Consider the following 27,197-nt stretch of genomic DNA (forward strand, 5'->3'; position numbering starts at 1 on the left):
TGCTTTCGTGCTGTTTTCGCCATGTCCAAACCTTGCCATCTGCATGAAGTACTCGAAAACGCGATTCATCAGACAACATGACCCTTTTCCGGTCCTCTACTGTCCAATCCTTAGCTCCCTTGCAAACTGGAGACGTCTTCTCTTGTTCAATACTGACAGCAGAGGCTTTCGAACAAGTCGTCGGCTCCTATATCCTATACCAGGGGTGGCGAACCTTTATAAACCAACGTGCCATTTTTTTCAAAAAATTGTTTAATGAGGTCAAAGACGTGCCGTCAAATGATTTTGACTTCGTGATTATTGGGAAAATAATAATACTACATACTATCAAAACTCTTTATTTACTATAAAGAAAAAAAACATTTTGCAGTGTCTCGGTTATAAGGGTAATTCAACTTAAAGTAACATCAGTGTGAATTCTGTTGTTGCACATAAGATGATAAATAACTTATATTAGGTTGTAAGATGTTAGTTTAAGCAGGACTGTTGAATCTCTTTTTGCTGGTTATTTATTGTTAGCTTGTTTTTTATGGTTACTAATTTCTTTTGGCTTTAATTATAAATTTTTTTTTTTAATAATTTTTAATTTTTTTTGTTTGCTTTTGTGAATTTTAATTTAATTGTTATTATGCTTCGTAGTGAACTTAGTGATCAGTGGCGTGCCCAGAATAGTGTGTCGCGTGCCATAAATGGCACGAGTGCCATTGGTTCGCCATCCCTGCCCTATACGGTGTAACGTGCGACTCACAGTTCGTTCGCAAATGCACTTTCATTAAGATTCCCCGCTATTTGACGTAGTGTTGCTCTTTTGTTGGACTGGACAACTCTGGCAAGTCTCCTTTCAGTTCGAGCATTCAGTAACCTGTGACGATCACAAACCTGGCGTTGAGACACTGTCTCCTGCTTGGTAGTCCACTCTCTGTGCACATTAATAAATGCTGCACTCGAACACTTCCCATAGCTGTTTTGCTGATACTGGTTTCGATGCATCCAGCTCCTGCAATCATCCCACATTCAAGCTCAGTTAAGTCACGTTTTTTGCCCTTATCTCAGCGCGAAACAGTGCAATTGATGGTTCACCTGCCTTTGTAGCTATCTAGCCCTCTAGCGCCAATACTGTGAAACAATAGCTCGTTTTGCATAAAACTGTCAGGTGGCCATAATAATTTGACCACTCAGTGGATATTTTAAACTTCTTTGAAAAGATCGTTTCCGATTTAACAAAAACAATGTTTTGTCGTCTCCGCATAAAATATTTATTTTCTCAATTATTACGCAATATATTCATTTGATGTTAAAGGCATCTTGTGAAAACATCGACTTAGATTATACGTAGTTCATAAATTTAAACATTTAAAATATCAGCACCCTACTCTCATATGGCAAAGACTGAGTTAGGATATTTCCGTAGTATGATCTGTCGCGCCAACTGCCGTCGCCAAATCGATTTTAAACATGAAAATTAAAAAAAAGAAGGAAAAAAAAACGTTTAGAATTTTTCTCGGGTGTGGCTACGAGTTATGCGCTATGGTTATGCTAACCCTTCAAGTTCATCCACTTCTTCGAATTTTTTTTTTCTTTTTTTCATTTCTTGTGGGTGAAGTTGTAAAGCCTTGGTGATTATTCTGCCGCAGATCACGGTGCGGAAATCTTCCTGACCAAGTGATATTTAAGATTTTTTACTAAGTGAAATTTGTAATTCTAATTTATAAGTTTAATAATTCATTATTATATGGTGAAATAAAAGTTGTGCATAGCTTATGCTATAAATAATAGAGAAGTAAGTAATTGACATGGCCCTTTAAGTAAATCTATCCTAATTACAAAAATAATTAGATTTTTTATGTTTAATAATTTCGAATTTATTCTTTTAAACGTTAAGTTGTACTGTTTCTTTTATAATTTCAGTTCTTGTACAGTACCAAGTAGTCTGAACGCTCTTGAATTAAGATTTGAATATTGACTGAAGTATTCCTTTAGGTCGAGTTTATTTTAAACGAACACAAATGTTTTTAAAAACAATAATTTATTTTTGCACTAAATACTTAATTACTTCCGAAGTTAAAAATTAAACATATTAATCACTTTTAATTTATTATTTTTGTTTATTTTATTATTATAATTATTATATATTAATTATAATAATTATTGAAAGGAAATTAATTATAACTATTAATCAATTAAAGATAGCATGTAACAGTGCAATCAGCGTGTATTTGGTTTAAAACAGTTCAATTCGAACGTAGTTGGTTAAAAAAAAAAGCGTTTTATAACTTAACACATTTTAAAGGATTCTAATTTTAACTGGATTTTCACTTGCAGTATCAAAATACGTTATCTGAAATACAATAACAGAATGAGGACAGATAACTATTTAGCGGGCTATTATTTTTTCCCCTATCATTTGTACTTGGCCGTTTACAATAATTTTAACCCTCAACGTACAGCAGTCAGACTATTATTAATTATTATTCAGAATATTATTTAGTAATATATAATTTGAAACGCTCTTTTCCCTTAATTTCAAATTAGTTCTCGCATATGGATCAATTTCTTATAAAAATACATACACATAATTTCATTCGAATAAATATTTATTTACATTGTGTTAGAACCGAATAGAATCGGTTGCTGAATTCATTATGTTTCAAAGCGACTAAGGCGGGTTTTTATTTCACTCTAAAGCCCCGTTTACATGCACAAAAATGCGGGGTAAAAGCTGGAATTTTCGTCATTTTCTACCCTTCTTCCCCTACGCAGGGAAAAATTGAAGGACTGAAAGAAGGGTATAATAATTCCTAGTAGGAGATGGAAATATGCAGGGTAAGCTCACCTCGCTTTCCCGAGATGCATTGCGAGTCACGTGATTGTTTACGTTCTGGGCCCATGTGTTTTGTTTTGGAACTCGGAACGTGAAAATATTTTAATTTGTTTCAAATAATGGCGGAAAAAAAAAGAAAAGAAGCCAGCTGATCGTTGGAACGATCTTGAAACAAAAGTCTTACTAAGCATATATGAAGTGTATATGATAGAAAAAAAAATTTGATGGTACGGTCCGCGACAACGAGACTTATAAAAATATTGCTATCGAGTTGTCGCAATCAAACATTCACAGATCTACCGATCAAATAAAAAATAAATTGAAAACCATTAAAAAAAATACAAAGAAGTGGTAGATTCAACTAGAAAAAGTGGTGCGGGAGCAATATCTAAATGCAGGTTCCAGCACTATGAACAGCTAAATAGAATTCTAGGAGACAGAGATAATATAAATCCAGTGATAACCTGTGATATTGGATTCAGAAAACCAAGTAAGTTGTATACTATTTTCATTCTACTTTTTATGCTCTTGTGAAATATTTTTGTAAATAAATTACAGACAATGTCACAACCGATATGCTATTCAAATTACATTTAAAAATTATCGGGATTGCAATGATTTTACTAAAAGCACTAATTTATTCATTAGAAACTTATTTCATTATAGGGTCACAAATGAAATTATAAGTAAGGTGTAATATTTTAAACATCAAACCTAAATAAACTATCACTTTGTTACTGTGAATAGAGAAAAAAAAGCTCTTTTTTATGAGAAATGTATCTTTTGAGCTGTATCTTTCATTGAATGATAAATGTGTCTAACTAATTTGAAGAGCTAGTTTTATTTTTCTCGGGTTAGTGTTATCTAAATTGTATTTGTTTCAACTTAACATTTACAATTTAAAAAATTCCTACTCATTAATTATGAACGTTAACATCACTACAAGAAGAAAACATTACAAAAAAAAAAAGAATTATACCGTATTGGTCTATATCAGAGCTGTCCAACTGCAAAGAGCCGTCGGGCCAGAAATCCGGTCACTGATCACCTGGCGGGCCGCAGTTTGAGAAAGTTTAACTATAACCTCTTATACAATAAAAATTAAAAGTTAAATTATTTATTATGTAAGTAGTATGTATAAAGTTAGTTTATAACATGTTATGTATTAATCGATGACTTTTTTAAAAGTAAAATATTAATCTTTAGGTTGTTTAAATATATTACAGCAAGCAAATATATTTCATAAAAAAAAATTACTTTTATAGAAAAAAAAACACACTTTTCTGGAAAAAATTTTTTTTATTTTTTATTTATAAAAAAGAACATTAAATATTAAAAAATATATACATTATATTTTTCATAATCAATAATTTTCTGCCTATGTTAACTTTTCTTCAATCACGAAACACCAAAGTGGGCAAAATTAATGTGAATTAATATACAAAAAACTCACTTATAAAACAAAGTATTTATGAGCATCTTTGCATATTTTTTTACTTAAATTTAACCAAAAAAAAATCTTTTTAAATAAATTTTTTTTGTTTAAAATTAGTTTTGTTTAATTTAAATATCTTAAGAACACAAAACAATCAATAAATATTATAAATCATAAGTATGATCTTTTTCATGATCAATAACATCGGCTTGACCAAGAATGGTTGACCAGGATGCTTCTTGATACCCTAAAATTTCGAAAAAAGAAATATGCTGAATAAGAAGCTTGCAGGGAGCACAATATAGGTTGGCAGGCTGCCTGTTGGACAGCCCTGGTCTATATTATAAATAGCTTATAGCAGTTAATAATATAAAAATGAAAGATTTAGAGACTCAATAAAATAATTGGAATACTAAAAAATTTTGTATGAACATCAACAATATACATATAGTTTAAGTATATATCTAAACGTTACAATTTTTCACACAAGTTTACCTTTTTTTAATGTCATTCGTGTATTATTACTGTTTGATTTCTTATTCTAAATTAAATTTTTAGTTTCTGACAATACTCTAAATGATGATGAACCAGACATGGATGGACATTTACATTCTGTAATTCTGAACGATGAAGATGAAATAAATACATCTGAACAAACCAACCAGGATGAGGCCGAAAAAATTCATTCACAGGAGATTGATTATGAACCAATGTAAGTATAAATGAGTTGTATTTTTTTTCTTTTTTAATCACAGTATTAAATAAAACTAGGTATATGATTAAAATATGAAAAAATTATTCAAATTTAGAGTTCAAAATTGTACTATAATCCATCATATTACTAGTAAATAATTGAATATTAATTTTTAGTTATTTTAAATAATTATAATTTTACACAATCATAATAGTTATTTTATTTAAATAACATTAAAGAAAATTGTTAGAAATGTTTTAATCAGAAAAATAATTGAAGATTTTCATAGGATATTGTTTTTCTGTGAGAAAGGAAAACCTAGAATGATCTCACTATCACAAAACTTCCTTATCAGTGATTAAAATGAAGTAATTGAAAATACAAAATTACAGCCTGAAATAACACAAATGTAGGAAAGGCAGCCACATGGCCATCTGCCTTTTAATGAAGAATGCTGCCAAAGCACTACCTTATAATGCAAAAATCACACCTACTCTAGCAGCCATAAAATTTCTCATAACAAAGTAACAAAAATATTGAACACTTGTACAGCAATTCCCGCCGAAATCTAATAAGTCCCAATTTAGGTCAAGATAAAACTACGTATGAATTTTGGTGTTATTCCCCTCAATAGTGCTTGAAAAATATTGAATGGCAGCACTACCTGTCCCCCCAAAAATTTTTCAGCTCCGATTGAGGTCAAGCTACCTGTAATTATCAATTTGTTTGTTGTTTAATATGTTTGGATAAACAGTGCTTTTATTTATTTTTTTAATTTCAGAGATGAAACAGATTTGGTGGAGGATTCTTTTTCTGAAAATTTAACTCAACCAAGTACATCAACACCAAGGGTCAATAACCAGGTTAAAACAATAAAACAGGGCCGAAAGCGTCGGCGCATCAATGACTTTGAGGAGGCTCTACGCAAAGTTATGGAGGAAACGACAAACAAAGTCCTGGAATTCGAAGAGAGGCTTGAGATCAAAGCCGAAGAGAAGAGAGAAACTTTTCGCAACACCATTATTCAGCAAAATGTAGAAATGTTAAAATTATTAAAAGAAAATATAAAAAAGTTAATTTTCTATCATGATGAAGTTAATAAATTTTTGCCTTATATATTTTGTCATTATTCTTGAATTAATTATGATTTAAAAGTAAAATTATTTTTTCTAGTTTTATTTTTTGATGATTGTCTAATTAATGATTTATCAGTATTTTTTTAATCGATTCATTTATAACATGGAATTTATTTTGCAATATAGATTTATTTTGAAAATTCAATTTCTTTAAAACAATAATTTAGTACATTAGATTTATCTAAAAAAATCAATATTAGCAGCACAACATTCAACAAAGGAATACCATACATAAATTATCCATAATTTTGTACCCAAGACATAAGCAGATTTCTTTTTGATTTACTGTCATTGGAGTATAGCACAGGATAAACAGTTGGGTCATTACATAATGTTGAGTTATCGTCCCATTCGTAAAGATACTCATCTTGAATATCTTGTGCGATATTGTGCAAAATGCAACATGCAAGTACTTGGTACTTTAAATTTTTCAGCTGGGAGTCATTGGCCTTCAATAAGCACCTCCAGCGTCCTTTCAACATGCCGAATGCATGCTCGACATACACTCGGCACCGACTAAGCCTCTTATTGAAGGTAGCTTGCTGCCCATTTAAAGCACCACTAAATGGCTTCATCAGCCACTGTTTTAAAGGATAGGCTGGGTCAGCAACAATGTAAGGGGGAATTGTGGATGCAGCACCAGGCAATTCACAAAAATAATTGTCTAAGATGCCTGATTCACACTGCACGAACAGCTCAGAATTTGCCAGAACCCTTGCATCGTGTACAGATCCTGGCCACCCAAAATTTAAATTTATAAATTTCTTCTTGTGGTTCACCACTGCTTGTAAAACAACACTGTAAAACTGCTTTCGGTTAAAATAGTCTTTTTTATTTCTAATTGGAGCTTTTATAGGAATGTGACAGCCATCTAAAGCACCCAACACTCCTGGTAGTCCACAGACACCAAAGAAGGAGTCTGTCGCAATGGACACTTCATCTCCTTCAGGAAATTTCAATTCCTCCATGTAGCAACTCACCACCACTCGAGTTGTTTGTTGCACAATAACACACACAGTGCTCCTTGCCATTCCAAATAACTCAGCAATATTTCGAAGTTCAGAAGAGCTGCTGAGTCGCAGTAACATCACAGCTATTCTTACTTCAACTGAGAAAACATCTCGTACCACTTTCTTCTTTTGGAGATGAGGGCGAAGGAAGTCACAGATGATTGTAAATGTTGACCTATAAAGAGAAAAAATAAAATCATTAAACATGAATAGAGAAACAAGTAATTAAAAGTGAATGATTTTGTGTAAATGAAAAGACACCCATAGCTCATGTAGTGTATTTTGACATAAAATATATTGCCAATTATCAGGGTATAGCAGAATTTTAAGGGGCGAATGTGCCAATATTTTCATACAAAATAAGGGTAATGGGTTTGAAAAACACATCATTTTCTATCCGAATCAATAATTTATGTTTAAATATTTAAGCCTATTCTTTGAACTTTTAAATTAAAATATATACTATTACAGAAAAATAGGATGAAAAAAAATTACTTAAATGTCCTGCATATATTAAGTATGTTAACAATTGTTATTTTAATTTTTGGCGAAATTACATTTTTTTTTTGTTGATTGATCAGAAAAGCACGAGTTACATTCAGATTATAGGAGTTAAATAAATATATATTAAATAATATAATTTATACAAATAAAATATCCAAACATACCTGTTTATTCTAAAAGTTTCTTTCCATCTACTATCATCATAATGTTGGAGAACTGTCTTTTCAAACCATTCTGAATGCCGTATTTGTTTCCACATTCTCCTGTGCGGAAATGCTAAACTTAAGGATGAAACTGCTGATCTGCACAGGATGTTTAACATCCTTTTAATACGCCTTTTCCGAGCATCATTTATGTCGCTCAAAGCATTTTCAATATTTTGAACGAATAACAATGATATTATTTGAATATTATCCATTTTAAATGAAAAGTATAAAAACCTCAAAATGTAAACAAATATCTCAAAATGTAAACAAAAATATTGCAAGGAGTGATGGGATATATTTTCTTACTTCCGATTTATCATGTGACCAATGACGTAGAGGAAGTTGTTTGGAAATCCGGGGTTGAAATTCTTTTGCGTGTAAACGGGTTTTCTTACCGATTATACATTGCCCTGTAAAATCCCTGTACCCTTCTTTTACCCCGGATTAATAGATTGCTCATGTAAACGGGGCCTAAAAGGAACTTTATCTCCTTTTTTTCTGGTATAATTTTTGCGTTACAATATTAATTGTGTGTTCTAAAAATTACGCCTGACAAAATGCTACTTATCAAGCAACAGTGAAGTTATCATGTGATATCCATAGTATTCAGAAGTTGCAAAAGCATCGGTCTTTTTTTAATAAAACATTTTATGCGTATTTCTGCATTCGCTGAAATGATGTGAAGGACTTTTATAAATAACGGGTTCGTTCCCATTTCCTTTAGGCTTGGGGGGATGAGCATCTTCAGGGCCGACTTAGCCTAATTAGGGCCCGAGCAAGAACTTCGTTGGGCGCCCCCTATGCTTCATCGCATTTAGTGATTTGTAAACATACAGGCTTTTAATTGGGCAAATTTGTCCATCGTAATTGCGAAAATTAACTTGAATTTCGCCCTTGAAATCCATGGTTTTACGAAATATAGATGGTGTTCTTACGATTGATTAATGAAGAAGCTAACATAAAACTGACGGAATGTACACTGTACTGATATTTTGTTTAAAAAAAATTCATGAAAGAAGGAAACTTAAAATAAACTTTCCATCTGATTTTGGGGGCCCGGAGCAACTGCCCCCTATGCCCCTGCCTTAGTCAGGCTCTGGGCATTGTATCTGACAGCTTATCGATTGTTGACGAATACGTAGAACTCCTGGATTATTGTTAGCTTCTTTTGAAACATTTATAAGTTAGTTTTCTCGGGTGTAATGCTCGCTGATTTAAAAAGATTTCTAATAAAAAATTTATTGCTTATTTTGCTGTTTTTTTTTTTTTTTTTTAATGATGGGGACATTTATTTGAATTTGCGAAAACGGGCACCTTTGTATGAATATAAATGCTTTTTAGCACTTCAAGCTGATATTTTTCAAATTTAAGTTATTTTAGCAGCGATAGATGGCGATACTATAACAGCATATTGACCAGCTCTTGAGGGGAGGACGAATCCGAAATGTTAAAATATAAAAAGCGTGAGAGTTGAAGAGAAAAAAAAAGAAAGGAGAGAAATGTTCGGAATTTTTTTCATTTACTTCCTTGGCTACGTTTTAAAAAGTGCGTTTTATAATATCTGTTGTAAGTTATTTAATAAACTTGTTTTAGATAACAAATAAATGCATATAAAATTTGGGAAGGGGAAACGGTCGCTCCGTCTGCATTAATGAGGCACTTGGACTATTCCTCAATGATGTCCCACTTTCATTTAAATATTTTATCCCAATTGCATAAGCATGTATGTACTTACAATTCAGAAACGAATCATTCGTTAAGGATCCTAATTCAAATTTCATTTTTAAACTTTTAACTCCACGATTTAATCACATTTGTGAACTTATGATTCTGAAGAAGCAAAACGAAATCAGAGGAAGATCACAAAATTTTCCTCTTTTTAAAATAATTGTAAGTTGAAAACATTGCAAAACAACTTATAAAAATGAATAACATTGATATGTTTGAACAGCTGATTTTAAATTTTTCAATTTAATCAGAATGTGTTATGACACACGTCTTGTTCACCCCTCTCTTTTGTCACGATTTCTCAAACCCGTACTCCCTTAAACGTGAGAAGAATTTCTGGAACCCCCTCTTACATTTGTGAATTGTTCTCTGGAACGATCTCTAAAGATAAAAAAAAAAAACTTTATTATCAGTGAAAACTGTAAAAATTTCATTGAAAACTTGACGATTTCTCCATATTTCATTCGAAAAAATAAATAAATAAATAAAAATTTAATGGACGGTCAATAAAAGAACGATATTTTCCTAAGAAAATTATATCTCTACTATCAACACTTTCCCGATTTCGAGTTCATTTACCCTTTAGTGCCTTTTCTGAATTTTCTTAGTCTGTTAATATTATGGAATCGTCCTACCCCTAGACGCTTGTAGCATTCTGTAACAAACAAAAAAAAATCCTCCCTAGTGAAAAATAAACCTACCTGGAGACGCAACTTATTTAGTTTTAAATTTGCTTTTGGTGTAAGAGGAAAATGAAAGAGCGTAATTATGGTTTTTGTAGAAATGAAAGAATTGCTATTACCAGGTAAACATGTTTCTTTATCAACGAATTTTATTTCGTAAAACATGAAGGAAAATACTGATGCAGTTTTTCATAAATGTAGGTACTTTTCATAATTTATTCAACACATTTTAATTAGAAAAACACTTTCTTTAGGAAAAAATTTTAATTTCTTATTTTGATTGGCATTTTACTTTAAATAGTTTCACAAACAGAATAAAAATATTCAATAAATATTTGATTGCTAATTCGATCTAAACATGTATACACTAGGTGGAAAAATCTTTACTGTGAGGTAAAAGAAAAAACTCTCGGAACCTTTTCTCAGAGAACCATTGGTTTAACATTTGGGATCTCTATTCACGCTTCAATTTCATATCATATAATCCGGCAAATTAGTTACGAAAATACACGTGTAAGAAATTAAGACAATTTGCAGACCTGGTCGATTATCTCTAGAACTAATGGACAGATTTTAATGAAATTTGATTTGAACAAAATATTGATACGAATAACCATGCAATAATTGTAATACACATGCATGATCGTCAGGGCCGGTTTGTTGACAAAAATAATTTAGCTTTAAAAACAACAAGTGTATTTTGCACAAAATTATGAAGATACATATAAAAATATAATATTTTTCGATAATAAATTATTTTGCAGAATCTTATGATCTAATATATTACTTTTTTGCTATTTTTGGATTCAACGAAATCTTGTATCATGCTGTCGAATTCCAAGACAACGCAAAATGTCGTATTCAATAGACATAAGTGCGAGCGATGCTAAACGATCATTGTTGAACGCAAATAATTATTTATCAATTTTAATCTGGAGAAAGATCTTTCTCCTTCTGCATTTGATCCAAGAATCGACAAATATATTCTTAATGCAATGTGAACGTTAGGAAAAGTATTCACAAGTTTATCTTTAACATTGTTATCGATCGAACTAATCATAATGGTATTATCGATATCTACTGCAATATCGGCAGTATGTCGGTATTGCAGATAAAGTTCGATAAACAAAAATGTAAATTAAAATCCATAATAATAAAAATGTAAAAAAAATATGCAAGAAAATTTTAGCATATTTTTTGAAAAGAGGGGAGGAGTGGGGGAAGGAGGGGAGGGCCCAAAAACGACTATGCCTAGGGCCCACGAAAGGTATAATCCGGCTCTGATGATCGTGTTAAACACTCGTTGGAGTCGGAATGTATGAAATTGCCACAGGACAATTCAGGCCAATTGCCACAAGAAATAATAAACTGCCTTATTTCAAGCATGAAATCTCGCTGCAAGGCCTTTATATCTGTAAGAGGGGACCATATTAAGCCTTTTTTTTTTTTCGTCCTGCAATCGCTGTTTACTTTCAGACTCCAACGAGTGTAACGCACGATCATGGGTGTGTATTACAATTATCGAATGGTTATTTGTTTTGCATTGTACTAATGTATGCACACATAAAATTTCATTAAAATTGGTCCAGTAGTTCTAGAAATAATAGAATTTTTTGAATCATTTTTAATCATTCAAATCATTCGAATTTTTTTATCGATTTTTAAATTATTTTTACAAGATGTTAGTAAGTAAATGGATCTTGTCCGCAATTACTTTTCCAGTTTTTTTTTTTTTTTTTTAAATTGAAGATTTGCTTTATTTTGTTTTTTCTCGCAGTTTTGCTTCATTTTGCATTTTCTTGTATTTTTGTGTTATTTGCATTACATGATTTATTTTCAGATCAATTTCTCTTTTTTGTGCTCTTCACACTATTGTACTGATATTTTTTTTCCAATGCCAGGCACTGAATTTGAATCTTTGCCTATATATTATGCCAGAATTGTTGCTCAATTCGCGTTACCCAGTGGGCACCTGTGAACCAAAGTCACGGAGGCGAGCAACATTGCCCACGCCACACTGCCACAAACCCGTTTATAGGGTGGGCCACATTCACACATCATACACGCACACACAACAGAGGACAACACGAAGAGAGAGAGAGAGAAAAACATACTTGCCCAGAGCGGGATTCGAACCCGCAGCCTATGGCTTCGCAGTCAGGCACGCTAACCGCTCGGCCACCTGGCCGGCCTATTGTACTGATATATTATGCTCTAATTTGCCGATATAATCGTGTGAGATGACGACACTGCAATATTTTTTCATTGTTTCAGTTCCTGGGCTTTTTAAATTTTTTTAAATTTCTTAGAGCGTGAAGATCAGATCATTAGATCAAAACTTATTCAAGGTTATCCGTTTTTTCCTTTGGCTTTCTGTATATATATATATATATATATATATATATATATATATATATATATATATATATATATATATATATATATATATATATATATATATATATATATATATTCTACTTAGATGCTGAATACCTAAATCGGAATAATTTTTGCTATGCGAAGCAAGAAATATATAACTTTTAAGTTCAAAGATTTACTTGAAAAGCGAAGAACTTCCTACTACCGAATAAAGAGCTACCAAGGAATAAATATTTTAACTGTACAAAATCACGATCTTGTTTAACTTAATTGAGAACGTAAGCGAGCCCAGACACTTTTGTAAGAGTGAGCCACTGCAGTAAAAAATGTTTTCGCAATTCACAGAAGAAAGAAAGAAAAAAACAAGGTAGGTTTCAAAGTTTTTTTTAAAAAAAAAAAAAGAAAAAAAACTCTTTTTGGGAAATGCAGTAAATTTCCATATTAAAAGAGTTCTGAAAAGAGGAAAAAATTTAACTACTAATTTATTGCTCGCAGAGTGAAGAAATATATTATTATTTCATACATGTTTAGCATTTTAACTAATTTATTCCTAAAACCTTAATTTTTTGTAGAGTCATTGGTTGACAATAAGAACAAGTAATATAAAAAAATGAAAAATTTTAAAGTCAAATCCTACTTAGGCCAATAAAGAAATTTTTTATTTTAGTTACTTTTTATTAAATAATTAAAATTTTTTCTCCCATATAAAACTAAAATTAATTAATTAAATTTAATTAAGGAATTGATATTTGAAAAAAACTGTATTAGCATCAAGTGTCGTCTATAACAAGAGCACTTTAAAATTAATGACAAAATTAATGTTTCAAAATTTAAAACGAATTCGTTAGAAAATGCGCAAGATATGAGCATTTTAATTTGTCTTTGGTATAATGCGCATGAGCGAAAAATATTTTTAAAAAAATTTTTCATTATTTTATCGGAATCGGCAGATAATGAATAAAGTCTGATTCGGATATTTTTAAAATTTAAAAATTTTCAAGCAATTTTAAAAGTAGTTTTTGTACTTTATAAAAGAATGTTCAAAATAATAAGGGGTTCTCCACAAAGTCTATTTTGTACTATTAAGCAAGATTTATAAAAAATGACCCCGGCATTATGGGGGATCACTCCCCCCCCCCCATAAAAATAAAAGCATGTTTTCTTTCGCATGTTTTGTTTCCTTATATCATCACATTTTGGTGTCCGGGTGATTATTGTAAGGTATTATAATTTGTTATTAAATTTTGACTTATGATACATGAATTTTATAGATAGATAGATAGTGTTATGCCACAATAGGCATTACATATTTCCTAGCTTTTAAAATGTCTTTAATTTCTTTAAACTTATTTTTTTTTAATTATTCCTAATCCAATTGTAAATAAATTAAATCCATTACTTAAATTTTATTACAATTTATAAAAAGCGAATATAAAATATTTTGTTCTTTTCTTATCAATCAATGTATCGGCTAACTTTTTATTTCAATACTAATCTAAGAATCATTAATTCACTGTTGCGACTAATCGAATACAAAAATCTATTTATAACTCCTTATTCTTGATTTCTTGCCACAAATATGTTTCAGTTACATGTTTATACTAATTCCCACAGTCTTGTTGGCGATTCGCTATCGCCAACGTATTTTCAAATCTAATATTGATTATGGAGGGTTGGCTTTATTTTTGGCAATTTTATCTTTCGAATAATCACCAGCCTTAGGCCGGGATAACCTGGTTGATAGGGCACTGGGCCCATGTCCAAGAGTTCGTGGGTTCAATCCCCGCCGGCCGAAACTCCCCGTGTAGTAACTGATGACTGATGCACGTTAAATCTATCGAGTCACAAAGTCCTGCATGTTCCCATGACAAATCAGTCCCTCTGGGGGTAGTGACCCAGGAGTTCCCGTGCCTTCTGGATTGGTTCAAAATTACAAGGCTGCGGAGTTGAACATTAGTAGTCGTAAACCCAAAAATTGTGTCGGCTGTTCAACGACGGATATAAAATATTAAATAAAATTACCAACCTTGGATCTCTTCCCATGCTCCTAACTGTCCGTTGGGAACAATTCATTCACTTTCAATCTCCAATTTTTGGTGACTAGGATGCCAGTACCAACCATTGAATATCAATTTTAACAGAACGATTTTGCTTGATCACTTTAAGGGTTTTTTCTTTATTTTGATATTTTAAATATGGCCATTTTTAATCTAATATTTACTTAGTAAATTAAATTTTTCTTAAACGATTTTATTCATATCTCTTACATAATTATCACTATATCACATCCAGATTAAGACGTATCTGCAACAGCCAAAAACATGCTTAAAACTACTCTGATGCAACCAGCACGAATCCATTTAATTAATAAATTAAAATTATTAACTCCATTTAATTAATTGACTGAATTAATTTAAAACGATCACCGCCACTTCAGATGGATAGATAGACAAGGCTAAGGAATTTTCATCCCTTCATATTATTCAACAAATTAATTAGAACTTGTAAGAAAATTCTAAAATTGTTAAATTGTTCTTAATTTCATTTATTGTATCGTAATTCAGAGAAGAGAATTTTTTTCCCTACTGTTCATTTGAAAGGGAAAACTCTTAAGGTAAAGAAGACACGAGTGTAGATTGAAATGTGTGCACACTTACATTGTGAGTATGTTAGGCGTAGCGAGCATAGGAAACCAATGGGGCTGCGTTGCCATGCTCTTTCTCACTGCTCATCTTTTTGATACATTCAGCTACTTTCATAAAATCCTGATCGACCTGAAATTGCAGAAAAATATATCTTATTATTTCGTATATGTAGGTGGTATATGCGCATATGGTATATGCGTTTATTCATATGTGCAAAAAAAAGCTGATAAATTTTTTTTTCGCGTTAACAACAAAGCGTGTGGGCAGTCACGAGCATCAAAAATGAAACACAATAATAACAATAAAAAGGTATCTGTTTACAACTATTATAGAGTGGACTGTAAATTTAACAAGTATTTTATTACAGGACGTTCACCATAGGATGTCCTTAACGAAGAACGATACATTTTTAACTGATATCCATAGTTTTATTACAGGACACTCACCATAGAGCATCCTCATCGAAGAACAAACAAAGTAGTCACGGTGGCTGGCTTAGCCTAGGAATAGTGAGGTACCTGGGTCAATCCAGGCCCTTAATCCTAGTTCATAATAATTAAAATGATGACATGACACAAAATTATATTCACATATCAGTGGTGCAAAGATTAATAGATTGTGTGTAAATACATATTAATTTATGTTGAATAACATGAAAAATAGTATAAGTGTAACTGGATTAACAAAGTAATTATAAATCAAACATTAAGAAACGGTCGCCAAATTGGCGGACTCTCTTTACATGGCGACAGCAACAATTTAGATTCATGACATTTAATAGTATCAACTAAAAAATAATCATATCAAAACAACGCTATACATCTAAAAATTCTTGTATATTTAAGCTTCAATTCAAAATTCGATTCTATTCATTCAATTCAGGATTCGATTCTATTTAATTTCGTTCTAACCTTTTACTTACGACTGGTACAACATATGGACCAATATGATGGTACAATATGGTATACCGTGAGCAAAGGGTTAAATTATATTCCTTAAAATCATATAAAAATCTGAATATTTTTGCTGTGATGCCATAACATATTTCCTAGCTTTTAAAATTTCTTTAATTTCATATTTTTTTTAAAATTATTCTTAACCCAATTGCAATTAAATTAAACAAATTGCTTAGTTTTTATTACATTTTGTATACGAAGCAAAGTATAAATATTTTATTCTCTTCTTAACAATAAACAACGGCTAACTTTTTAATTCACTACAAATGTATAACTCATTAACACCACTAAACCAAACATCAAAATCCCTTTTTAACTCTTTATTCCTTAAGCTGCTTTGTTTCTGTAACCACAAGAAGTTCCGCTGAGCTGAAATTAAGTTTAAAAAAGTCAGAGATTTAAAATTCGATTTCTCAGGAACCATTCGACCGATTTTTGCTCAAATTTTGTATTTTGCTATGTAAAATCTTTAAAATGATGCAAAAAATTTTACACCTATAATTCAAAATTATTTCGACCATTATTGAATAAAATAATAAATATTTAGTAAAGGTTATTTTTTGCATGGAATTATCTTTGGATAAACAGTTTCATAATCGTATCCAAAAAGCTTTCAATTCTATTAGATTCTCAAGATACAATGAAAGACTCAAAAAGTACAATTAAGATTCCAAACTTTGGAGCACAATCCTTTTTAACTATTGGGACCATAGCTAAACCCTACTTAGGGGTTCAGAAATGTGAATCCTTCAAAAAAAAGGTATGTTTACCCAGAGAAAATAAATTTTTGTGTCTGATTTCGCAGCTTAAAAAAGCGCCTGCCCTTATTAATTAGCATATCTGAGGTCATCCCCTCGAGTCATTAAAATTGTGTCCTAGAACGTGAAGATCCGATCATTAAGTCAAGAGTTATTCAGGGTGGTCCTTTTTTTCGCACAATACACAAGTCATTCGCTTAAAATGAGAGTTTTTTTGAGTTAATTTTTATTATTAATCTAAATAAAATATAAAATAAAAAAGAGTTCCATATTTTTTAGAATTTTTTTTTTACATAATTAATAAAATTTTAATGACCTGCATTTACAAACATTTTCATCCATAAATTTTCTTTCTCATCAGCTGGCAATTCAAAATATTTTGTATTGAGATTTTTGCTTTTAACTGGCTCTTTTTCTCATTTGCATTCTGAAACGACAAATTTCTCTTCGAATCATTATCAGCGCGGCATTATTTGCAATAGCTATCATAATTGGAAATTAGTTTTTTTTTTTAAGAATATTTCTTGTAGGAAACTTCTGGATCAAGTATTGGGAGAAGTTTGCCTTCGTGGAGGACTTTTCGATGGAACTAACCCGCATTTGCGTTACATGGAGAGGAAAACAACGAAAACCTCCCACAGTTAGCCTGTCAGCAAGGGGACTCTTACCCATGAACCGTCTACCACTGAGGATATTTCACGCCAGCACTGTGGTCGGTGCAAGCAGGATGCGAAATTCGTATCGATCAGTCATCACTGGGACAAAGAATATGGGATTCGAACCCGATTCACCTCCTTAGAAGGTGAATGCTCTATCCCCTGAGCCATCGCGGCTCTTATTGTAGCTGTTGTTGCTTATCCTCCTTAGCTTAGATAAACTAACTTAGTTACTTTATAGTAATACATATAAAGTAGTTGCCGACCGGCCTGTGTAGGGGGCAGGGAACTGTCCTTGCATCAGAAAGGTTCTGGGTTCGAATCCCGGACAAGGCATGGATGTTTCTTTCTCTCTATCTGTGTTCTATGTCCTTTCTCCTTTATGTGTGAATGTGACCCGCCCTATAAACGGGTTGTGGTAGTATGACGTGGGCAACGCAGCTCCACCGCCGTGGCTTCGCCACAGGTGCCCACTGGGTAACGAAAAGAGAGTTAGCAGTTCTGGCACTTTCTGTGGCCAATGGACAATAGTTCCAAGTGCCCGCCATTAAAAAAAAAACTTATATAGTAGTTACTTTATAGTAACTTAACCTAAATAAAGTCCTGGAGATCATAATTAAACGAAAAGCTTTCAACAGCAGGCCACTCGAAGACAATCTATGAGAGGTAGAAGCAGCCGCAAACAGCATAAGTCTTCTCGCTTCCGTTAAAAATTAGACTCTTAAATGGGACCAGTCCTAAGTCTAGATCAGTGGTCGAAAGTAGAACACTACAGGTAAAGAAACTACTGTAGTCGCTACTTTTTTTTATAGCTTGTTGTGCAGCTTGTTTCTTTTTTTAAAAAAAAGTTGTGTCGCAAGTAGTGCGATACAAGAAAACAGTAGCCTGTAGCGATTCCTGGCAACTACTTTTTACGTTAGTTAAATGAAGAAACAGAATTCTAACACAATATTTAGAATTTAATGGGTACAAATCTTATCGGGTCTGTCAAAGGACGCAATTTAAAATGCCCCTAGGACTGTGAATTAGCAATAATTGAGTATTTAGAGACACGCATATCTAATATTTAAGCTAGTCATTACGAATAATACATAATTTATGACTTTGGTCACACTTTCACATGCGAATGTACACATTACGAATGTAAAACGTTGATGTTATTTCAAAGGAAAGGAACAGATTTTTGATGCACACTAACATCTTAGAAGAAAAAAAGAGCATTTAACACCTTGCGAATTTCCCAGAATTTCTTAAATTAAATATTCGCTGTCGAGAAGGGCATAAATAGCTGAATTAATTGAACAAATTCGAAGAAAAAAATGTTTTAGAATAGCAAACTGGTTCGTGTAAACCAGCGTTTCTCAACCTTTCAATAATCGCGGCCCAGTTTTCAATCATAATTTTCCACGCCCCCCCCCCCCCCCGCTTGCAATAAAATGCATACAGCAATATTGTATATTGAGTATTTTGGATTCTGTTCAAAAATTATTTTTAATTAACTGCCAGAACAAAAGTAAAAGCGAGCCAACGTTGGCAAGAAATCACATCTTGCATTTTGAAAAGCGGGCGGTGAATAGATGAGGCCAATGAAAGTGAGGAAAATTTAAATATTACATTTGAAATGAAAGCTAAACTCGGAGATAACGTTAAAAGAATATGAAAGTAGAAATATTCGTTAATGAAAGTTAACCTAGACGGGTTGAGTTAAATTTAGAAACAGGGAATACATTTTTTCGAATAATAAAAGAAATAAAACAGAATCATGACTAAACAATACAGAAAAAAATAAGTTATGTTTGTGGAAAGGAATCCACACCACCGATGGCGTCTCGAGCATACGCAGAGCAAATGTTTTCTCACAGTAAGAAGAAAAATGTTCGATAACGCAAGTTTAAATTCCAGCCAGTCTCATTCGAGCCGATTATTGGTCCTCGTTAAACTGTTCTACCATAAAGTGCTCGACTTCGCGCGCAGGTCGTCGGGCTACCGAAGCGGGGGAGCCATCCCCTCCGCAGAGGATCAAAATTGTGGTGGAATGTCTTCGGATCATCCTCAGGTATGTTTCCCATACCGTCGCCAATAGCCCATTGTGCAGCTCTAGTGCGACGTAAATGAACAACAACAACATTCGAGTCGATCCTTCTATCGCTATCGAACCTATCATGAATGTGTATGTTATACATATTTTCGTTTTAATTGCAATTAACTGTATTAAATATTCACTGCAGCAGATTTATGCAGACTCATGGATAAATTTTTAAGCGTAAGTAAGCGAGCATTAGACGATATTCTATCATCATCATGTACACAGACGAATCTGGTTTTGAAAATAAAATCAAGAAAATATTCTCAAGAACTTTGGGTTGAAACCTGATAAACTTAAACGACATTTGGAAAAGCTTCATAGTGAGTACGTCAACAAACCGAAAGAATTCTTCGAGTTAAAATTAAAATCATATAAAAAGCAAAACTCATTTTTTACAGAAACTTTGTCTGTGGATAAAAAAGCATAATTGCATCTTACAAATCTTCATATAAAATAGCCAGATGTAAAAAACCTCACACCATTGGTGAAGAGCTTATTTTGCAGGAGCAATAGAGATAGTAGAAACTATGTTTGAAGATAATTTTTCAAAACAATTGCAGTCCATACCTCTTTCAAATGATACTGTTGCTCGTCGAATTGGTGATATTGCTGAAGATGTATAGCTTCAGCTTTTCTCTAAGTTGCGTGACAAATTATTTTTAATACAGCTCGATGAAGCAACAGATATTGAAAAAGATGCTCATTTAATTGCCTATGTTTAATTTTCTGACAGTATGTCAGTAGTAGAAGAACTACTTTTCTGCAAACCAATTGAACTCAAAACAACAGCGTTCGCAATATTTGCTATTTTAAATAATTTTATAAACGAGGCAAGCATAGAATGGAAAAACTGCGTCGGAATAAGCACCGATGGTGGTGCTCGTTCAATGTCAGGAAGATTCCAAAGTATACAAGCACTTCTAAGACAAAAACCACCCCAGTGTGTCTGGACACATTGCATGAACCACAGAGAAGCTTTGGTTTTGGCAGAAATGAGTCCTGGTCTGAATATCATGATAACTACGGTTGTAACTGTAGTAAATTATGTAAAAATGAGGACCCTGAAATCGAGAATCTTTTGGAATCTTTTTTACGTGGGAAATTTTTGCAACGTATTTATGAATTAAGGCAAGAAATCGCCATTTTCCTCGAAAAAGAAAACAGATCGGAAGCCGAGAATTTTGGCGATGATTTATTTGGGATAAAATTGAGCTACTTGCAGACATATTCGAGAAATTAATTAACTTGAATCTTCTACTCCAAGGAACAAATACACATATGTTGGATACGAGTGATAAAGTTAATGCTTTTCGTAGAAAATTGGAATTGCCGAGCAGAAATTTAAAGCAAAAAATCTAACAATGTTTGCAATTGCGGATGATTGTACTAAAACTGACAAGGCTAAGGAAGATCATCTAAAATTTGATTTTGTAACTGTTGACAATCATTTTAGCCATGATGGCAAATAATTTTTAAAAAAAGTATTTTCTTTCTGACGACTAACTGATAGCAAGTTACGAGTTGGTTAGGGATCTAATTTCATAAGACTCCCGAGGGACTCTCAATTGATGAGGAAGAAAAATTAGCAGACTTCACAAGTGGCGAAACCAAAAGACGATTTGTTTTTGTGATAGATTCTGGTATTTTCTTGTAAATTTGAGTATTATTATGCTAGTTATGGGTTAGGTTAATTAACTCCAATATGGTTAGTTAACTCTTACTTACTAGTTATGGTTAGTTAACTCTTACTTACTAGTTATGGTAAGTTAGCACTTTTGAAAGAACTAACTCAGTAATTCTTGATTTATTCTAATGAGCTAACTCAAAAGAATCACTAGTGACGTCACACAAAAACTATCAATGTAAATGACATATAAAAAAATTATACACTCTAAAAACAAATTTCTTTATTAAAGTAGGGAAACTTGTCTCCACCAGTAACACTCTTAAAGTGCCTTTTTGAAACACGTTCGCCAGTTCAAGTGTCTGTTCTAAAGATGATTTCAATATATGGGCCACCTTAGCATATATGGCAACGTTACTTTTAAAAAGTAACGAGTAGAAGTACAAGTATTTTTAAAAAAAGTAACGAGTAAAAAGCAAAAAGTTCTTATTTTAAAAAGTAACGAGTAAAAAGTACAAGTAAAAGTACAAGTACTAAGCAAAAAAAGTAACGATTTAAAAATACATTTCTAGGAAATCGAAAATTCAAAGTAACCTAAAATTTTATTGAATAATATTCTTATGTTCTTTAATGTTTTCGCAAAATTGTTGTTATTTATTTAATTATTTTTAATTTTGAAAGTTATGGACATTAATTTATTTTTAAATTCAGAAGAATATTATAATATAATTTTATAATATAATGGTATAATATAATTTTAATATCAAACTTTTTATGGCTTTGCACGAAAAAGAAATTTTATCTATTGATTTTAATTTTTAGTTTATTGTTTTTATTTATTTAAATTACCATTGATTTAAAATTGTTTTACTCTAGAAAAACGCGTTTTAAAAACATAAACAAAGCAAACACAGGGTTTCAGATAGCTTTGTGATCTTTGAGCTAGTAAAAAATAATTGAATGTGCTGTATAAGTTGAAACAGAACAGTCTGCAGTTTTATTTGTAACAATGGCTAATGCTGAAGTCATGCGAGAAAATCATTTTCCGAACATTTCTGCCTAACGGAATAATTAAAATTTGTAAACGAATTTTAGTACCAGCGGCTAAATTAATACCTTCGAGTTTTCAAGAGTTAAAATAGTAATTATAATAGTTTTCAATAATTCTTAGAGATTTGACTGGGCGTTGTTTGACAAGGTCGGGCATAAACATAATTTCAGTAAAAAATGTACTAGGTAAAAATGTATTTAGTAAAAAATGTCTTAAGACAAAAATGTATTATTAGTGAGTTCAAAAAGAAAATTGAAAAACGTAATAACAAAATCCAACCTTTTTTATTTAAAATTTATTAAACAAATGCATAAAACTCGAAAATGAATGAAAATAACTTGCTAATTAATATTTTTATTCATTTTACAAAATAATTGCATTTCGAAATTGCATTTTTTTTTTTTTTTTTTTTTTTTTTTTTTTTTTTTTTTTTTTTTAGAAAGCTTACCGAGTTTTAGAAAAAAGTAACGATTTCATTCGACATTTCAGTTACAAATACTTGTACTTTTTCCCTAAAAAAGTAACGAAAGTACAAGTAAAAGTACTAAATTTAAAAAGTAACGAAGTACAAGTAAAAGTACGTACTTTTTACTTATACCGGCGGGACAAGTAACGAAAGTAAAAGTACTGTCATGTATGCACCTGAGGGGCAAAAGCTACAATTGTGAAATTGTACTATAAAATAAATGAAATTTCATTTTACAGTTAAAAGTATACGTGATATGTATTAGAGATAGGTGCAAGATTTTGCAAAAAAAACTTCAGCCACACAGACTTAACCAGAAAATTAGGAAAAATCCTCACAGCTTAGAAATGGCCACCTTTGGCTCACCCACCTTAAGTTTTGATTTAATAAGTTATTTCCCTTTAATAAGTCATTAAATAAGTCGAAATGTATTTTGTTTTCTATGCGTATGTGTGCTTTCCTTTCAGTCAGTTGAACAATTTTTTTAAATAATATTTTCCCTTGGATATTCTCGCTCCACCCCTCTAGTGTGCTCGCTCCCCACAGAATCGCTGATGTAAACATAAATAAATATTTCTGAATAGTTCTTTGCGTTTAATGTAAACCAATTTTTCCTTCAAAACCATTTTGAACATAATGTGTAAATTAATTTCTCCAGCAGTGTAAACTATACAGATGCAAATTAATTTCTCCAGCTAAGATCGGTTCCTTAAAGTAGGAAATAGTCTCTACATTTCGAAAGTAGTTTGCATTTATAAGAAAAAAGAGTTGTAGTCGTAGTAAACTTCAAAAATAATGTAATTTTTCCGACCACTGGTCTAAATAGAGTGGCCTGAGCAAGTCTTGGAGAGGAGCACTCTGCTAAGACAGTCCAGGGGACTTATCGGCATACCAGGCGTTATTCTTCAACAGAACTTATTGCTAAGTATGCTTCTATGATCTCATTTTTTTTAAAATTTGTCACTTAATTGTTTACAAAATGCAAAATCTACATAATGTAATGTTTACATAATGTAAAATCTTAATTATCAGGTGATGCTATACAGCATTATTGTTTTGACGCCGTTGAAACCGGTTTGTACTTGTTTATGTTAATGTATCAATTGGTTAACATTGTAATGCAATACGTTAAAAAAAAAAATACAAATAGGAAGTCAATAAGGAATCTCCCGAATAAAAACCTATTACATGTATGTTTAAATATAAAAGTATTGCCTATAAACTGGTGCAAAACATGTCATTATTAAAAAACTACAGTGCGTCTAATAATTTGATTCAATTATTATAATATACTAATATAATACAAGATGTAATAAATATTCTATATTTATATAAAATATCGTCTAGTTTATCCAAGCGTCGAATTTATAGTATTTATCGTCTAATTTAACCAATTGTTACACGAATGTAAACAAGTGCAAACCTGTTTCAGCCTCGTAAAAGCATTAAAGCTGTAAAGTATCACCTGATAATTAAGATTTCGGGAAACATTGTTCCAGCAATGATCTTATTTTCTGTTTAAGGAGTTTCTAGAAGATAATGTCCAGATCATCTAAGCAATAGGTAATGCGTGAAATTATAATTTTTTGGGAGCACTTTAAGCGATCACCTTATTTAATCTGCAGTAGAACAACTGACTTCTACACTTTGAAAGTAACGTTATTGCGCACACATCCCACGTCATTTCATTTAAACATTCAAATAATACTCAAAAACAAAAATCATTCTTTAATGACGTCATGTTTACACATCTCTACCTTATTCTTTTTGACATCGAAAATTTATTTGTTTAATTTCCTTAACAACCACTCATTTCTAGCAAGAAACAGGTTTTCTCAATTTGTGATTACTTTGGTCGCTAAGCCGACTAACATTCTTTAAATTAACGGAACAGCCTTTTCCAGCAAACGAAAGTTGAGGAAGGGTTCAGTGTCCTTCCTTAGGGGAAAATATTTCATGAACTTTACTCAACAGCGGTTGAAGGTCAATTTAATGCTTGCTTTATAAAGAGCGAAACTTTAATGGAAGGCTTGATTTTTGCCCTTTATAGGGCCGATTTTTCTTTCTAGTTAGAATATATTTGGGATTGTTTTATAGAAAAGAAATTCGACCTTATCTGTTACCTGAAATTACTTTAATTTTAAGACTATTATTGGGAAAAATAACTATAAGGAACTGGCCTTTCACTTTACAAATAACCGGAAGTTCTGTGTTTGTTGTTGTTGGTGTGTAGATTAAAACGCATTGAGTTTACCCCAATAAGTTTCTACCGTTCGTCGCAAGATGGCACTGCCAGAAACTTATGTAGAAATTGACTGGTGTTAATCGTCTTATTGTAATTTCGTTCATCGGGCAACAACATAACCTTAAACTATTAGTGATTCCGTATTAGCATTAAGTAATTGTTTTCGTGCAAAAATGTCAAGTTTAGCGCCAATTGCGGAAACTTTTGATTTACTTCTTTAATTTGAAGAAATCTGCAGCTTAGACACATCGATTGCTTGGAGAAGCATATGGTGCTTTTTAGCATATGGTGCTTATAGAAGCAAAGCATGCTTTAAGTGAGAAAAGTTGTCATGAGTAGTCTCAGAAGTTTAAAAACGATGAGTTTGAAGTGGTAGACAAAGAATAGAGTGGAAGGCAGGAATTGTACGAAAATAAGGAATTGGAAGAAGATTCGTCCCAAGTGCAAAAATAACTTTCTCTTACATTACAAGTGACTCAGAAAGCAATTTCACATCATTTAAAATCGTTGGGAATTATCCAAAAACAAGGAATTTGGGTTCCATACGAACTGCAGCTAAGAGACATTGAACGTCGATTTTGCATGAGAATTGATTTTGCTACTTGGAAACACCTCAATGGGAAGTCCTTCCACACCAGCAGCATTCACCAGACCTTGCTCCTTCAGATTATCACCCATTCCGGGGTGATGGCGCATGCTCTGTCTGAACAGAAATTTACTCCATTTGAAGAAACCAAGGGAATTAGTCGATTCATGGATATCCTCGAAAGATGAAGAGTACTCACAATATTTTAATTTTTAAGAAAAACTCTTGTTGAATCACTTTAAGAGAATTAATTCTTTTATTTCTTGTTGAATCAGTTTTTAAGTGTCCGACGAATTGTAAAAACCATCATTGAATCACCAAAGAGTTATAATAAATATTTTTAAAACTGTGCTTTTCGTGTGAAGGAAAGAAGAGATTTTCTGAGATGCTTTCGGAAGAGGCGCAGAGAGAAATTTTCTGTGGCGACAGAAGTTTATTACGAAGCAATACGCTTTTTGTTTTAGGAAGAAAAAATTAAATTTCCATCTTTTAGTTTACTTGAATAACGTAGTTTTCATTTTTTATTTAATCGTATTATCTTCTGCCTTTTAGTTTCAGGTCTCTAAGTTTGTTCACATCGGAAATTTTAACTGGCAGTTTCGTAGGGTACTGGTACCATGTAAGAAATAAATTGTCCGTGAACTTTTTATTTTAGGCATAGCTCAAAGTGCGTATTTAAAAAATTTGACGCAACTCAAAACGCGGGATTAACAAAATGGACATAACATTTAATTCCGTTTCTCAAACTTAAAAATTCATCTTTTAAAAAAAAAAAAAGAATAAACTCCGAGATAGCGCAGATTGTCAGAGGAACGACCAAATAAAGCCAAAAACAATCACACTAGTCTCAGTCACAGTACACACTAGTCTTAGTTGTCCCAAAAATGTTATAATGTGACTTTAGGATCGGGAATGCCCGGTTCGTAGAGCACAGCATGGGCCCATATCCAAGGGGTAGTGCGTTCGATCACCAGGGGCCGAAGATTCCCAGTGTCGTAAATGGTGACTGACGCACGTTAAATCTGCCGAATCACAAAGTCCTCCATGTTCCCATAACAAATCACACCTCTGTGGGTACTGATCCAGGACTTTCCTTGTCTTCTGGATTGGTTCTAAATTACAAGGCTACGGAGTTGAACATTAGTAGTCGTAAACCCAAAAGCTGGGTCAACTGTTCAACGACGGATATAAAATAAAATTAAAAAAATAATGTGACTTCGACGTTACTTCATTTTATGATATGACACTATATTTTGTGACTCTTGGTTAGTCACAACTATACATGACTGGTAATAAAGTCAGTGAAAAACGTTGTTGCAACTTCCTTGAAAGTCACATATGAACTATTTCACGACTTATCTTACTAAAGTCACTTGTGTTCAGAGACACTTTTAGGTTTGTTAAATAATCTGTAGTTTGAATGTGTTTAATAATTTGTGAAAAGTATTAATTTCACAAGTTATAAAAGCGTGAATGGAAAGATTGTCAATACGATAGAGGGAAATATTTAAAAAGAAACATTTAATTA

The 27,197-nt window shown here is 32.1% G+C and overlaps 3 protein-coding genes across 3 annotated transcripts in view; 1 reads left to right on the forward strand and 2 right to left on the reverse strand.

Annotated features, from left to right (window-relative positions):
* The window catches only part of LOC107440340 (ankyrin repeat and fibronectin type-III domain-containing protein 1), a 390,356-nt gene that overhangs the window by 345,430 nt on the left and 17,729 nt on the right, over positions 1-27,197 (reverse strand). The window contains exon 2 of the mRNA XM_087157858.1: positions 15,254-15,370. Coding sequence (XP_087013984.1) covers positions 15,254-15,309 — 56 coding nt within the window. The 5' untranslated portion in view covers positions 15,310-15,370. The remainder of the gene's footprint in view (positions 1-15,253; positions 15,371-27,197) is intronic.
* Positions 2,862-6,086, forward strand: LOC139427315 (uncharacterized). The gene is made up of 3 exons (XM_087155246.1): positions 2,862-3,311; positions 4,815-4,968; positions 5,732-6,086. Exons 2-3 carry the CDS (start codon positions 4,850-4,852, stop codon positions 6,084-6,086), a joined length of 474 nt encoding a protein of 157 aa, XP_087011372.1. The 5' UTR covers positions 2,862-3,311; positions 4,815-4,849.
* Positions 5,842-8,279, reverse strand: LOC147815950 (uncharacterized). The gene is made up of 2 exons (XM_087157857.1): positions 7,765-8,279; positions 5,842-7,271 (listed from the first exon to the last, which is right to left on the reverse strand). Exons 1-2 carry the CDS (start codon positions 8,016-8,018, stop codon positions 6,323-6,325), a joined length of 1,203 nt encoding a protein of 400 aa, XP_087013983.1. The 5' UTR covers positions 8,019-8,279; the 3' UTR covers positions 5,842-6,322.

The sequence above is a fragment of the Parasteatoda tepidariorum genome, chromosome 2 (genome assembly GCF_982258835.1).
Source record: "Parasteatoda tepidariorum strain Cologne lab strain chromosome 2, Ptep-v5.0, whole genome shotgun sequence".
Classification (NCBI taxonomy): Eukaryota; Metazoa; Arthropoda; class Arachnida; order Araneae; family Theridiidae; genus Parasteatoda; species Parasteatoda tepidariorum.

Coding starts and splice junctions, on each gene's coding strand:
- LOC147815950 (XM_087157857.1), bottom strand. CDS start 8,018: ATGGATAATATTCAAATAATATCATTGTTATTCGTTCAAAATATTGAA. Junction 7,272..7,764: donor GAAACTTTTAGAATAAACAG/GTATGTTTGGAT, acceptor TTCTCTTTATAG/GTCAACATTTACAATCATCT.
- LOC139427315 (XM_087155246.1), top strand. CDS start 4,850: ATGGATGGACATTTACATTCTGTAATTCTGAACGATGAAGATGAAATA. Junction 4,969..5,731: donor GAGATTGATTATGAACCAAT/GTAAGTATAAAT, acceptor TTTTAATTTCAG/AGATGAAACAGATTTGGTGG.